Consider the following 15,672-nt stretch of genomic DNA (forward strand, 5'->3'; position numbering starts at 1 on the left):
TTTCTGGAGATACGTCACGAGGTTTGAAGCTGAATCTACATACGCAGACCCCTAAAGTGCAGGTGGTGGCTGGACCAACGCACTTGCTATTGTACCCTGGTAACTTTTTTTGCCATTAGACATTTTTCTTTTCCAGTTTGGGAGCTCTGAGGGATCATTTGGGAGATGTGGGGGTTTTGCCTGATGACTACGGACAGAATATTTTCAGGCAGTGCTTGCTGCAATTTTTTGTCTTGCAAAGTGTGTGATGGCAGGGTAGAAGGGATCACATTGCAGCATACGGATTATGGACCACAGTTTTTCTTCTGTGAATAATCCTAGAACAAAAAATCTTTCTGAGTCTGTGCTGAACATGAATAAAGCTGTCATCTATTGATTTACTTAAGCAATATGACAGCTGTAAAGCAGATGGAACATAGATCTTGGGGGAAAATGACCTTCAGCCACCTCAAAAGCTTTACTCTGTAGCACTGATTTTCATTTGGCAGGTTAGTTGCCAGACTTCTTTCCTGCTCAGGATGCCTTGCTGTGCTCACATACCCAGTAGTATTCAGGCAGTGATGTTAAAAGCTCTGCTTGGGTTTGGCACAAGTGAGAAAGGTGGGTTTCAGTTCAGGAAGGTTGGTGACGGGTTGAAATGAACTGAGCGGTGGAGGGGCACGGGCACTGTCCCAGCCCTGCACTGCCTGGCCTGTCCCAATGGTGCTCCGGGATGTGAGCCAGCAGTGCGTGCTTGTAGACCAGGAGGCCAATCATATCTTGGGCTGCATCCAAAGGATTGTGACCAGCAGGTCAGAGAGGTGATCCTGACCCTCTACTTTGCTCTCGTGAGGCCCTGCCTGCAGTGCTGAAGCCAGCTCTGAAGCCCTCAGCCTAGGAAAGACATGGACCTGTTGCAGAGGGTCCAGAGAAGGGCCACAAAAATGATCAGAGGGATGGAGCACCTCTCCTGTGAGGAAGAGCTGAGAAAGCTGGGGTTGTTCAGCCTGGACAAGAAAAGGCTCTGGGGAGACCTTATTGCATCCCTTCAGTTCTTAAAAGAGGCCTATAAGAAAGGTGGGGAGGGACTTTTCAGCAGGGTCTGTTGTGAGAGGACGAGAGGTGATGGTTTTGAACTGAAAGAGGGGAGATTCAGGCTGGATGTGAGGAAGAAATTCTTTAAAATGAGGGTAGTAAAATCCTGTCACAGGTTGCCCAGAGAGATGGTGGATGCACCATCCCTGGAGATATTCAAGGCCAGACTGGACGTGGTTCTGGGCTCGTCTAGCTGAAGATGTCCCTGCTCACTGCAGGAGGGTTGGACTAGATGAGCTTTGAAGGTCCGTTCCAACCCAAGCTATTCTATGATTCTATACAGGGACACTGGCAGATGTGCCCCTGCCTCTGCAGGAGGAAAATGAAAATATTTAGGCTGGTTTTTTTTGAGTGGTTTAAATCCACCACTGGATGCCTTAATGGCACCAGAAGATGTAAAAGCATCAGGGAGGAAGGGGAATGTTTTCCTTGTCACGCCTCGCCATGTGAAACAGTGTTTCCTGTGGGGAGTTCGCATATCCAGACCACGCACCAAGAACCAGCCGCACTTTGTGTCACCTAAATATAACACAGCCGGAGCCTCAGAGCCAGCTGTCTGCATGGGTGCAGGCACAGGGGCTCTTTCTGGTGTGCTCTCCCTCCCATGCAGTGGTACATGGGAGACCCCAGTGTTGCACTTACCATGGGTCACCCCTCACAGTCGGTGGAGGCAACGAGGGGCGCTCTCAGCTGAGTGCAGAGTAAGGTGACACAGCTATCCTGTCAGGATGTTTATGAAACGACAATAGCCTAACTCCACGTAACTATTTCCAACATTCGAGGGAAGACTTCTCATTTCCCGACGCGTGGCATTGTGGCACCTGCCAGATCTCCGTGACTGTGCTGGTTATCAAGATGCAGAACTTGGTTAACAGCTGTGTGCATCTGCCCCAATAAGATGGACTTTATGCTGTTTTCTTGTGATAAACAAAAGGAAACAAAGCAGTTTCTTTTGCAGCAGGTGATGGTGATTTGGTGGTGGGGTTGCTCCAGGGAGACCCTGCTGGCCTGTCAGCACTGTCTTTTGGCAGCTGGTGTCAAGCAGCAAGGGAAAATGTGTGTGTCATGTCAGTGGTTGGTTTTGTACAGCACATACCCTCTTACATAGCAAGTGTGAGGCAAGAAGGTGGCCTTGACTGTGTCTTTGGTGCTGCCTGTGTCCTAATCTATAAGGCAGTGTTTTGTCCTGTGTTGCAAGAGGGCTCTTGCACGGTTCGTGCAGGTGTTACTTTCTCTCTGAAGTATTCTGTTTAAACTAACAACCTTCCAGCTTGAGAGCACAACTGGATGTGAAGGAGATGATTTGGGAGCTTTCCTTCTGTTGTGGGTTGTGTGGGAGAACTACCAAAAGGGTTTTGCTGTTGACATGATGATTTCTAGGGACAAAAGTGACCACTGTAACTGGCTGACCTGACTCTTGCATAAAACTGGCTCCATAACCTCATTTATTTCCAACTTCACTCCAAATGTCTGTTAAATCGTTCATTCTGGTGCATCAAAAAGGAAATTGGAGGGCAGAGGGTTTGGCTCTTTCACGTTAGTCACATCCTGGAGGAAGGAAGCATTCAAGCAGCCTTGAGGTTCTTCCAAGAATACTGGTCCTCATGGAAAGTACCAGAAGTACCAGTTCCAAAACCATGAGCAACTGAATGCAGACTCTGCTGAGGTTTGACTGGCCATTTGGATGACTGCATCATGTGCTGGTTTTGCATTTCAGGAGAACTGCTGAAAGTTGAGCCGTCAAGGTACCATTGGGAGCTGTGTGTAAACTTTTATACCTGCTGTGTCTGAGTTTTGAATCTTGCTTTTCCCCATCTTCTATTAATATTCATTGCTGAAGGTTTCAGCTCAGTGGCTGTGGTGCAATTCATACCTGTGACTTTATAAAGGCAAGGGGGTTTATCACAGCAGAGTGATTTTTCTACCCTATCTTTAGGCACTTGGATTAACTGAAGTATAGTTTTATTTCGTTGAGGTCTGCTTTTGCTGAGCTGTACAGCAATTTGCAAACCTGCTAATACAATACTCTCCTAATAAAAATACAGCCACCTATGAACCTGGAGGTGCTGGTGGCAGCCACGTTAGCTGGTGTTGCAAGGAGAGATGTGAAGACGGGATCCATGTCTAGGTGAAGCAGCATTTACCTCTGCAAACCTCAGTGGCTGCCTGCTTCTTCTCTCCATTAGAAGATACCCAGGAAGGGCAGAGCATCTGGCACCCTTCCGCATCCTTGCAGGGTTTCTAGGGAGTGATGCACCCCCAAAAACTGGATATGAACACAGACAGTGCAGTGGGGTGACCTGAAGTCCTGTGTGTGTTAGCAGCTATAGGTGGAGAACTTTTCTCTGTGCTGAAACGTGGTGTTATATTGTAGAACTAAGCAAATCTGTGTGGAGCTGACCTGATCTTGGAGTCATGCTGTGTGTGATGCTGGCATGTGATGGTTGCACTGGGAATCCCTGCTGGGGACTGCTGTATAGTGTCAAGGATGGTGTAAGCCAACTAGTCATGTCGAAAAACAAGAGCTGTGTGAATGAGCTGTTTCTCTTGCTTTTGCAGAAAGGTCATTATAAGTCTGAATGTGCAGTGTTCCTTCTTACCGTGCTATCTGCACGGGGCTGCTGGTGCCTGCTTTAGTGGCTGGACGAGGTGAGGAAGGGGCCTCCATGGGGCCTGAGGCCGCTTATTTGATTCGGAGAGTTTCCATCTCTGCTGATTGCCCTGGCTGAGCTTTCATTACAAGTGTGTCTCCAGCCCGGCAGCGATCATATGTACTAAGAGGTTTTTTTTACCCCTGGACGCTGAAGTTGAGGTGATGGTCTGCGAAGAGACCCTTGATGTGTCCAGCTGCTGTGGCTGCTATGCAAATTGGGCCAGACCCTGTTCTGCATGCTTGCACCAACAAACGCATGAGCACTGCACATGCATGTCCTCCTTAGCACAAGGAGGCACATGGGGCTGGCTGTGGCATGGCTGGGAATGCTGTTGGCTGGAGAGGAAGGCAGCCAGGCCTGAGCCCTCATGCTCCTCGGGGTCCCTGACAAAGCACCACATGGCTGGTTCCCATTCTTTGCCCACAGGGAAGACTGACATGGGACAAAACAGATGTCTGGTGGCAACCAGACCGTAGCTGTTTTGCACATGTGGGGCGACTTCTCTGTCACACCGGGGGAGTTTGTCTCATCTCTTTAGGTGGCAAAAGTCAGGGAAGAAAGGGCACCACCCGAGGCACCACATAGTTAATGAGCATATCTGCTTTCCACTTGGAGACCTGATGTCCAGTGAGGGCCCTGTGCCTGGCTGCAAAAGGAACAACTGCTTTAGCTGTTGCCCGACTGATGCACACTGAGATGGGTGTGATGGTCACAGAAGAAAGGCTCCCTTGCAAAACCCCAGGCTGGATGATAGCACCCTGTATCACATCCTTGCCTACCCCACAGTGGCTTTGCACAGACCTTTGCCTCTGCTGTGTGTGGCTGGTGCACTGAGGCATAGGAGCGCAGCGTGCTGGTGACTGGTGGTTTCTGTGTCCATGGAGGAAAACTATTGGAGGCTTATTTCTAATACTTTTTTCCCCCCTAGAATATTTGTCGCTTCTGCTAAAGGGATAATCCACCTCAAGCATGTTCTTGTCAGCTAAATAGCTTGATATTTTTACTTATAATGTAAATGATTTAAAAAATGTTTAGCCAGATTTTTGGAGTTTTGGATATTAACTTCATGGTTAGAAGATTAGACATTTACAAGACTCTGAGTGTTGATGAACCCCATTTATAAGTATTTATTATAGATAAATCTTTATCCAACTTGCTTTAAATCTAGTTGAAAAATCTGCTTGCATCCAAATTTACAAGGACAAATGACAGATACCCAGATTATCCCAGATACCCCAGATTACGAGGGCTCTGAGATAGAGCTCTAAAGAAGTTACAGGGTTGCAGTTTTCATGGGAAAGGTTAATGTTTGTATGAGGAAAAAACATAGCTTTCCAGACTTTCTGTGCAGTCTGACAGTTAAATACAGTCTTGCTTTGCTTGTGACTGCACTCCTGGGATAAAGTAGCCTGTAGCTTCTGAAGGTTTAGCTGTGTGGTTAGTTGCCCTTGTTACTCAAACCACGGCTTTGACAAGGATGCTGTTGCTTTCTGAACCCCACCTTTGCTTCTGCTGGCACAGTGCAGAGCAGACAAGGCCTTGGCAGAGCAGCTGATTTTGCAGCATCAGCTCCCAGCACAGCTGCACTGAGGGCTCGCTTCACCCAAAAGTGCCTTGTCAGATGTCGGTGGGTAAGGACCATGCATGCAGTGGGGCCCTTTGCATGTCTCTTCTGCTCTATGGTCCAGCACACACCTCCCCCGGCAAATAAAGGGAGCATTGGGCAAATAGATCGTGTGCTGCCTCTGGCTATGTCACTGCTATGCAAAACACGATAACACCATAGGAAAACGTTGGTCTAAAATAAAGCAGAGTAAGATCAGGCAGGTGAGCCTGCAGGGCAAGAGGTCTAATGGGGTGGAACACCCAGAGGGGACGAGAGGCTGCGGTGAGTGTCGGCGCTGATCTCCTGCCTTCGGGCCAGCTGTGTGGACCCCGGCTGCTCCACTGGGCTTGTGAATAAGGCTGTTAAATATGATGCCTTTTTCTGTAGTGACTCCAACCTGATGGCTGTGGAGAGGGACAACATTCACATGTGCTTCCATTTCATCCTGAATTGTCCTCCTTTGAGTTCAGCTGCTTGGTTTTTCTGGGCCTTCACCTAATTTCATTGAATATTCAACTCTCATTTTTCCTTCTAAACACTTCAGGTTTTATTTTACTGATCTGTGTGTCAGTTCATTTAAATAATAGTTCTGCCACTTAAAAAAAATTGAGGTTTTCAATACTAGGTAGGGTTGAACTACTCACTCGTGAATAACCTGTGGTGTTAATGCTGAGATTTTAAAAATCTCACAAAATATTTATGGCTATTTGACATCTGCATTGTTTGTAGAGTTTGCGTAGGACTTTCTGAGAAGGGGCTTCATCTGAGAAATCTGACTTGTTTCAGTTTTGTTTGTGTGTGCAAGTCCTGACATTGCAACTTTTCTGGCAGGGAAACTCTCAGATGTGAAATTATTCTGCAGATGCCAATGGTTTTGTTAAAAATACTTACTGTGAAAAGTGTATGGTATTCCCCCAAACATTGACGTGTCCTTGATCAGGTCTTCCGGCAAACCTGTTTGCTGCAGGGTCTGTAAAGTGAGTGCAAAAGGGGAAGAAAGGAAGGCAAAGCATATCTGAGATTTCTTTTTTCATGCGTCAGTAGGAATTACTTTAAATAGTAGCCTAGCTTTAAATCACTACAGTTTATGTAAATAAAGTGGTATGCAAAGTATTGATGGATATTTTAGTGAGCAGCTCTATCGCAAAGATGTTTTTGAAATGGTGAGAAGAAATTGGAAACCCTTTTTTGGAAATGAAATATACAAATTACTGTAAGTGTGATGGGCTGTCATCATGCAGTGCTTCGCAGTCAGGTCAGTGCCTCAATTAGTCCCTAATTCCGGGGAACCCAAAGTTATGAAATGACACTAAATATGTCTGAAAAGTGCATCTTCTCGCAGACGTTATAAAGTATGACAGCATGCATGTGGCAGGCAACGCCAGAGGCCGTGTTTTCAGCTGCACAGTTCACAATTTTTCTGTCTTTGATAGAAAAGCAGTTAACTTATTTTGTTAATCACCATTTCACATTTTTCTGACGATGTGTTGGAGTTGACCCAGCATTGCTTTCTGTACTGTTTCATCTGGAAAATGTATTGAACATCCACATCCTCCTCCATACTCATGCTGGTATTTTTAACGCATGACTAAATGTCGGATATTTGCAGAGGAGTGCCCAGCATTGGCTAGGCTGTTACCCCACATCCTGGAAAAAATCTGTGCCAAGCCCTGTAGTGGAGACACTCACCGCAAGGACGCTCCCCATTTGCTCATGTTAAGTGTAGACACTGTCTGCAATGGCAGGACCAGAAACATTGCTCCGTCCCACCAGAGCTGCACAGGGTACAGGCAGTGCAGCGGGGACAAGTCCTTCTCTAACAGACAAACTTTTAAAATGCTAGGTTGGTGAAGGATGCCAACACCATACGTTTTCTTTCCTTGTATCTTAAAGTCTTTCCCCTTGCAGTCCTGAACCAGCTCTCCTAGCCTGACCTCCTGTGTCCCTGTGAGACCCGGCTTGGGTTGGGTCATCATTCAGCATAGGGTCTCCAAAGATGGTGGTGTGTTTGAGGTAAGTTAAGTGCCTTTGTTGTCAACTGGTGGGTCTGAAGATGGTTTTATTCTCTGCCAGGGCCTTATCTACCCTGCTGTTTTGGTTCTCTTATTTTGTGGAAGGGAGGTGACACTGCTTATCTGCCAAGCCCAGAGGCAGACTAAATGTTGTGTCCATTTGAAGTCTTGTGTGTAGATGTGTATCTGATGTCTAACTGCTTGGCAGTATCAGGCCTTTTCTGTGAGTTTCTGATAACAATGATTCTACCACCCATAAAATACTGAAGACACACACACACATACATTTCCAGGCTTTCCTGTGGAGAGCAAAATTGGTTTCTTTGCTATAAGGTGTTCATATTCTTCAGTACCATAAACCTTCCCTTTAATTTCCACTAAATGCTTCCCAAAAGCTTTTAAGTCACCAAGACCCATATGTTACCACATGCTACTTGTTTCTTTTATTTATTTTTTTTTATGAATAGGAGATATTTTATTTGAGTCAATAAAACAAGTATATACTACAGTACAAGAAATCTCCACAGCAGTTCCTGGAATACAGAGAAATTAAATATGCTTCTTGTAAATCTCTCCTCTTGTAGATCCAAAGTATAAATTAAATACATAAGAAAACCATAAATACACATTTCAACATACAGCAATTGTTAGGTAGAAACATTAATTATCTCCTCTTTGCCTCCATCCTCATACTGCTTAAAACTATTAATTAACAAATGAAATACTACGAGACAGCTTTCTCAACAGACAGAACTCTTGCTGCCCTGCATTGTGTGTTGAGTGCTCTATGGTTCACGTTAGCCACAAGGGCAGGTAGCGCAAATGCTCAGTGACTTAGTTACCCCAAATTCAGCAAATGGACTTTTACCAGTGTCTATCTTATTTACTTTTAATTTGTTTAGGGAATGAGACAAAAAAAGGGAACTGGCAATTACTATTATCCCTGCTTCTTGTGTGCATGCGTTGGTGTACAAGGAAGGAGTCCCATTGAACTTACTAGGTTTACATATACGCATAAAAATAGCATGAGCCTAAAGACCAAGGCTTCTGGCAGGATTTCTATGGGCTGGGAAGGGGGGTGTTGGGTGGTTGGTGATATTTATAACTGACATTTCAGGAAAGTCCTGGCCATGGCTCCAGCTTAGTTCAGTCATGGAGGACCTGATGTTGGCAAGGTCACATTGTCCGGACTATTACATAGGGCCAATGTGTCAGGCTCTAACTTAAAGGTGGGGTGTACCCCTGTGAGAAAACTGCTCTGGTGCTGTTCAGGTGTGCAGACTTCAGCAGGCATCAGCATTGCTCTTGCATGCTGTGGCTGGTAACACATGGTCAATGCTGGGTCACCATCGCCTCTTCTCCTTGCCTTGCCAGCAGCCGGGGGCTTTCAGCATGTGGGTAATGAGGAGCTGTGTTCTTCTCCTTTCCCAGAAGGAAGAAAGAAAAGCAGGAGAGGAAATCATCCCTCTGTCAGGCTGCTGGGCCAGAGGACTTCTGCCTTTGGTAAGGAGGAGGGGAGAGACCATGTGATTTCTAGCTGCAAGGCTGTCCTCTGTGAGCTGTTCGAGCACCTCTGAAGGAGAAGCCTGTGACTGCGCAGGTGATGAGACGCTGGCACAGGTTGCCCAGAGAAGCTGTGGCTGCCCCATCCCTGGCAGTGTTCAAGGCCAGGTTGGACGGGGCTTTGAGCAACCTGGTCTAGTGGAAGGTGTCCCTGTCCCTGGCAGAGGGTTGGAACTAGATGGTCTGTAAGGTCCCCTCCAAACTATTCTGTGATTCTATGATTTTATAACAGTGTATTTTACTACACTGGCTGCAGGCAAGCAAGTTTCAGATGGGAGCTTTGTTCCTCTGCTTCTGTCATAGAGTAAGACCTTTATTTTTCATTTATGCTTTGGTGCACTGGCAGTTAGATTACAGAAGATCATCATTACTATGAGCAACAGGAGAAATGCTTCCTTTAATTTTATATTTAAAGTTCTGTATTTAGGCAAACCACAGTCTGTTTAATAATGAGGGGAGTACTGATATGAGGCAAATACTGTTCATGATTTATATAATATTGTCACTAAAGACAATGAAATCTTTTCTGTAACACTTCTTTGTTTTTAGAGGAAAACCCAATGGGCCATGAGCAGCAATTTCAAAATTGAAAGAAATTCTGAGAAAAATTGTGGAGCAAATTCCATGAACTCCATCTATTCATGAGCACAGGTCTCCTGTATGCAAGTAGCTCACGTTCAGTCACCTAGTTATGCTGTTTGCATATTTTCTTTCCTCCTAGTATGGTGTGCACTCAGTGAAATATTCTCTACCACATGGGTAGACAGTAAGTTTCTGACTTCCGCCTAACATGTAAGCAGGTTCTGTGGAAGAACCTGAGGTTATCCAGTTGCTCATAGCTTGATCTGGCAGGACACTTTGAAACAACAAACACTTGTCACATAGCAAAGTTTGGTAAATATGTGTTTGCAAACTTGCTGCATTCTGACCCTTTCTTTTACAATTTTTGCATCTTTTACTCCTGTCTCAAGACATCAACACTGTAGAAAAAAGAAAGATGTTTAGCATATGTCGTTCAACCAAGCATATCATAAGATGTGTTTTTTATCTCATGATATGAGAAGGGGAAGAAGACAAGCTGTGGTACACAGCGAGCAGACTGGGGGTATTCAATGGTACTCTGTAATCAATCTGTTGCCTTGCAGGAATACACAAACCTATTGGTAGGCTTTTGTTGTTGCAATCCAAGCTGATTCAGACAAGACATATAAAATGGTGAATGTGCCAGCAGTAGTTCCGCATCGAGTCAAGATGTAAACCTAGTGGGATACTTGGGATTTTAGTATAATTGCAACAAAGAAAGGCCAGTGAGTTGCATCATGTTCACCATTTTTACCTTAGTTGGCCTTTCTCCCACTGTTCTGAGGCAATGGCATCAAGTAATAAGAAGGATATAGTTTTCCTGAATGGGCTGTGCTGTGTCTGTTCATCAATCTTAGAGCACCTTGTCCTTCGTTAAAGGACCTTCTGTCCTTCCAAGTGATGTTGAGACTTGTCAGTCTGCCTCAAAGGCACTGTTTGTTGCCCCTAGGTACTCTGACTTCTTCTTGTGCTTCATCCACATCTTCCTCAGGAGGCTGGGTGTCCCGCACAGGTTGCCTCCTGTCAGTGGTAGGGAAGCTTCTGCTCCTGGTGGCAGGGTCAGGTCATACTCTGCTGCCTTCCTCCAGTGCTGCCTCTGACTAGCAAATAAAGCACAGACATGTTAAGCATCCATCTCCATGGCCCTTCTTCCTGGATTATGGCAATCAGCCACCAAAAACTTGAGGGGGCTGAGCTCACTTATATTGGCTGATAGGGATTTATGTCTTTGTGTATGGAGTAGGAGGACACTGTGGCAATAAGCTTGTTACTCTCCCTCAGATGGCAATGGCAGGATCTCAAATATCACCTGGGTGTGTGTCTGGATTAACTGCCTAGTGATGAGTGTGTTTGTACTGTGGTCAACTTGTTCCTTAATTAACTCATAGAGAGCAAAGCTTTTTTTTTGGGGTTTTTTTTTTTTTTTTTAGTTGATTAAGCTTCTTTAGGGCAAATATTGTAGACTTCTTAGGGGGAAAATACTTAAATTTTGAATTCAAATGCTTTTTTGCTACTGATAAAACAGAGCTGTAACTGGCACCAGGGCAGCTGTATAAATGGCCATGGATGACAGTATAATAATCATGTTCTTTAGCCAGTCTCTCCCTGCTTTTGGGAAGCAAGCAGCATTGCTTTAGTGTACATCAGTGAGGTTTTACAGGTCTGATTCAGAGGACATCTGCAGACGAGCACCTCTTTGTGTTTCTGGTGAGAGGGTGACCTGTGGCGGAGGTGCCCCATCCCCTTCCCTGCCTGGCATCATACCACATGCAGCCCCGCCAGGCTTGGCTAGAGGGCGGGAAGGGACTTACTCTTCCATGGAAGTGCTGTTGCCTGTGGGTGAATCTGTGACAGCCACTGCTTTCACAGTGATGTGGGCAACTGGTGATGGTGGAATCTGTGGGAGGAAAAATCACGTCATTAGGAAATGCTACTGATAAGCAGGGAGCACAGGTTTGTCAGAGGAAAGGCTGTTTTAGGAAAATCAATAAATACTGTGGATCTCTTAACTAGAGAAATCAGGTTAAGGATTTGACTGCTCAACTCTTACCCACACAAATACTGATGACTCACATGAATGGTCTCACTGAACTCAACACAGGGCTTGTACGATCAAGAATTACACCTCCCATCGAAGGAGGGAGGCTTGCAGAACTTCCTATTCCTTAGGTTTTGTGTCTAGCTTCCTGAGGAGGCAAGGCTTTGTGCAGGCTGAGCAGCCTGCCTCTTGCAGCTCTTCACAGGCTACCTCTGTGGCTGGCTGGGGAGCAGCAGTTCCAGACATCACCATTCCTTGAGTGTTTAGAAATGATTCCCTGTTCTTCTGGGTGCTGCTCAGTGGCATGGGGGACCCAGGTTCCTGACCCTGTTCTGCCATGGCCCCACAAATGCCTGATCATCGCCTTCCTCCTTGTCCCATTTGACCATGAACAGGCCACTGAGACTGGCACAGCCTCCAAGATGGCAAGCTCAAGTGTGGGTTGCCCAGAAATAGAAAAAGAATGTTAAAAATTGTGACATGCTCTCGACATTTCAGGCAATAACCACATTGATTTACTGTCAATACTGAAAAACATCTTAATATTATTCTCACTGCGGTAACTGGTCTTAAGTTGTCTAAGGCTATTTCCCCTGGGATTAATGGGGGACTGGATATGTTTAGGTGTGCTCTGCAAGTATCTCAAGACTTAAAGAAATGTTTGAAATCACTTCTGTAAGCATCCTTTGAAATCCAATTGGGTTAATTATTCGTAGGTGCAATTGCTTTCATTACACTGAATACCATTAATTTTGACCATCCTTCAGTATTGTACAGTAATTTTTACTATGTGTATCCCAGCTACCTGGTGTTGGTCAGAAACTTTTAAAAGGACTATTTTCTGTCTGAAATCTTTAAGTTTTTATGAAATGTAGGGACTTTGAATTTATTTTTTTTTTTTGTTAAAAGAAAGAGGGGAAGGAAAATGTTTTAGTAAAGCTGAGTCATTTTTAACCAAAGCATTTTTTCTTTCCAATAGAGAACACATTTTTTGGGTTTTGTATGATGATTTTCCCATCAACTCTTTTTTCATTACCATGTCAGGTTGGCATTTTGAAGAATATAATTATTCGATGCTTGTTCCACTTTAGAAATTATTTTTTCCCACCAATATATGATATTCCCCAAGAAACAAGAGGCTAATTCCTCCCAGCTCTTGCAGATGGCTGAGCCTACCTGTTTCTATCCCACAGCCCTTCCTGGCTCCTTGAGGGCAGCTGTCCTATGCCAGTCTCTTCTCCCAGCTAAGGATCCTCTGGCATAAACCATCTCAAAACTTTAACAAAGACTGCAAAATCTGCATGTACTGTGAGAGACTGACATGCTGTTAATGTGGACATACTGACAGGTACTAGGTTTTAGGACACATCAGACAGTGGTAGTTGGTCTTGCTGTATTCACTTACCAAAGATTTTCCATCCAGCGGGTGGTTACAGGACTTGGATGATTCTCGTTCAGTAATTCCCACTGCAAGTGATAAGAAACGTGGCATTATTGGAAATTATCCCATTGACATACCTTGTATTAAAAGCCTTCTTCCATGAACAGAGCCCACTAGATTTGATTATAGCCAAAAGTGCAGAAGTTTCTTTATTATTATCATCTCCTGACATTCCTGGTAGTTGTGCTGAGGAAATAAATGAGTGAGGGATGCCAGATTTTTTTCATGGAGCCAAATCCTCCTGTTTGGCTGTGGGATTGTGGAGCTATCTTATTTGTACGTTTATCTATTTATATATTTATTTCTATTCCTTGCTGCTTTCAGTGTCTGCTGTTTTTTAGAAGGATATTCAGGTAAGTGAAGAGCAAGTATCTACATAAACACAATATTCACCAAGACTGAGGATAGAATATGATTTACAACTGCTGTGACCAATGCAATACAAATAATGACAGTAAACATCAGAAATAGCCACAGCACTGCTTATAGTGCTGTCTCTGGCATGAGATAGTGATCAGAACTGTCTTCTCCTTCTGGGGGCAATATTTGACCATAATAAATATCTTAACCAGCCGCTCTCTTCCCACTCCTCGCCCCTGCCAGTAATGCCATTAGATATTTAGCTGTATCCCTCATGTCAAAGTTTAATTCTATTACCTCCTGTCATCTTGCATATTAGCTACTAACAGTATTCAGCAAGTGGCTCCAGGCATCAGTGCTTGGAGCCTGTCCAAACACTGATGCCCATATTCTTTTCCCCCTTTATTATTTTTTTTGTTTTGTTTTGTTTTGTTTTGTTTGCCCTTGAATTATCAGATTCTCCCCTTCAGCCTGCCCATCTGCTTGTCAGATATAGAACATGTTCTAGCAAACTTTCAGCAAAATATCTGGGCAAATGTAAGTCCTTGTGGGTTCAGCCTTGTAAGTGCTCCCCTCAGAACAGTGGTGGTTGGGTGTGGTATGAATTCTGCTTCCAGAAGGTGCTATGGATGCCCAGTCCTGGGACAATGGTTGCTCCACATCAGCTGTTCTGACTTGCTATATGTTTCCAAGATGAGTTCTTGTACAAAAACTTGGTACAAAGCTGAGTACTTCTTTCCTGGAGAATAAGTGCAATTTCGTTATGTTTTGTTTTGATCTACCCATTCTGTGTAACAAAGCACAACTTTCAGTGCAGTAAAGAGTTCCTTCTTGTGGCCTCCCATTACACTTATCTCCTTCAAGGCCAGGTTGGTTGGGGCTTTGAGCAACCTGGTCTAGTGGAAGGTGTCCCTGCCCATGGCGGAGGGTTGGAACTAAATGATCTTTAAGGTCACTTCCAACCCGAACCATACTATGATGCTTTGATATTTGTGTAGGGTTTCTGATGCTAGCAATACATGTGCTGATGGTTCTACCCGTGCTCTTGTTTACACATTTTTCCCTTACTCTGGAAATTGAACTATTCAGTCTATTACCCAGATTTCAACTTCTGCTTTACCAAATCTGAAGTCTCTTTAATATTCAGCAGTACTTATTTATGGAGCAAACATGGAAAACTCTCCAGACACAAATATTTCCAGTAAGAAAGTTGAAGGATATTTTTGAAGGGTAAAATTTACATGGAGGTCACATTTGTAGAGAGATTAATGATAATAGAGGATGCACATCCATATGTTTACCTCACTTCATACCACATAATGATCGCTCTGTAGCTGTTGAGAAACAGCTGGAGAAACCTTTCTGGACTCTCTCATGGCACCGGGTTCTCTGTGTAGGTGTTATTAGTACAGTTAGTACTGAAACCGGACACTGCAGCACATCATGCATGATGAAGAGCTATTTTGATTTTCATACAAATATTCACCAACACTTCTACATTCCTGCCCTTAAAATGCTAAATCTGTCAGGCACTCAAAAGTTATGGAACACCAGAATTTAATCAAAGTGATTTCATCCCCCCAAAGGACCTAGGTACTGAGATTCAGCCTCTAATTCGTGACCAGTAACCATTTTTCCACAGACTTTCTGCTTCGCTCAAGTAGACAGTGTTCACTCAGAAAGCAGCTGATCAGTGCACAGTCCTGTACTTACTTTTCCCATCAGTGAATCCTCTGAGGAAAGAACTATTAATATTTTCACAGGCTTCTCTGTACTGCTGATCACTGTGGTCATCACCTGTACAAATGTGTTTAAAAACCAGCCTCATCACCTCCTGGAGGACAAGGAGTTACATCAGGAAAGCAGAGGTAGGTACTGAGTTTAAGATTAGAAATTCCTGGGATCCAGTTTTTCAGAGGCGTGAGCAGGACACAGCACTGTTCATAGCCAAAGCAGTTTTTAGTGCAGCAGGAACTGAGCATTCTCAGGTGTCACCGGCAAGATGTGAAGCAGGCATCCAGGAAAGGGGAATACATTGGCTGTGCGAGGTGACGAGCATTGCTGAGGAGTCAGGTGGCAGCGACCAACAGAACTTAGGGAGCTGTTGCGGGAGATGCCTTGCCATGGTCCCTCAGCACCCCCTGGGGTGGGGAAAACAGGGATCCAACAAACAGCCTTGCCATGCTGCGCAAGCTTAGGCAGCCCTGCAGGAGCTCTCATGTCTTGTCCAGATGATCCTGGTGAGTTTGCCTTGTCCTGTTCTCCTCACTCCCTCCTTCCACTCCTCAGCCAGTCCATTTTCTCTCCCTTCTGTTCTAATTTAAACTCAGTTTCTCACTCTT

At 44.7% G+C, this 15,672-nt stretch overlaps 1 protein-coding gene across 1 annotated transcript in view; it reads right to left on the bottom strand.

Moving 5' to 3' along the window:
- Positions 1-10,404: 10,404 nt before the first annotated feature.
- LOC104405052 (chromosome unknown open reading frame, human C8orf46) overlaps positions 10,405-15,672 on the bottom strand; it is a 13,687-nt gene continuing 8,419 nt past the window's right edge. The window contains exons 4-6 of the mRNA XM_010013645.1: positions 12,935-12,996; positions 11,303-11,388; positions 10,405-10,591 (exon numbers count right to left, since the gene is read on the bottom strand). Coding sequence (XP_010011947.1) covers positions 10,405-10,591; positions 11,303-11,388; positions 12,935-12,996 — 335 coding nt within the window. The remainder of the gene's footprint in view (positions 10,592-11,302; positions 11,389-12,934; positions 12,997-15,672) is intronic.

Source organism: Nestor notabilis, unplaced genomic scaffold, assembly GCF_000696875.1.
Source record: "Nestor notabilis isolate BGI_N333 unplaced genomic scaffold, ASM69687v1 scaffold1254, whole genome shotgun sequence".
NCBI lineage: Eukaryota > Metazoa > Chordata > Aves > Psittaciformes > Psittacidae > Nestor > Nestor notabilis.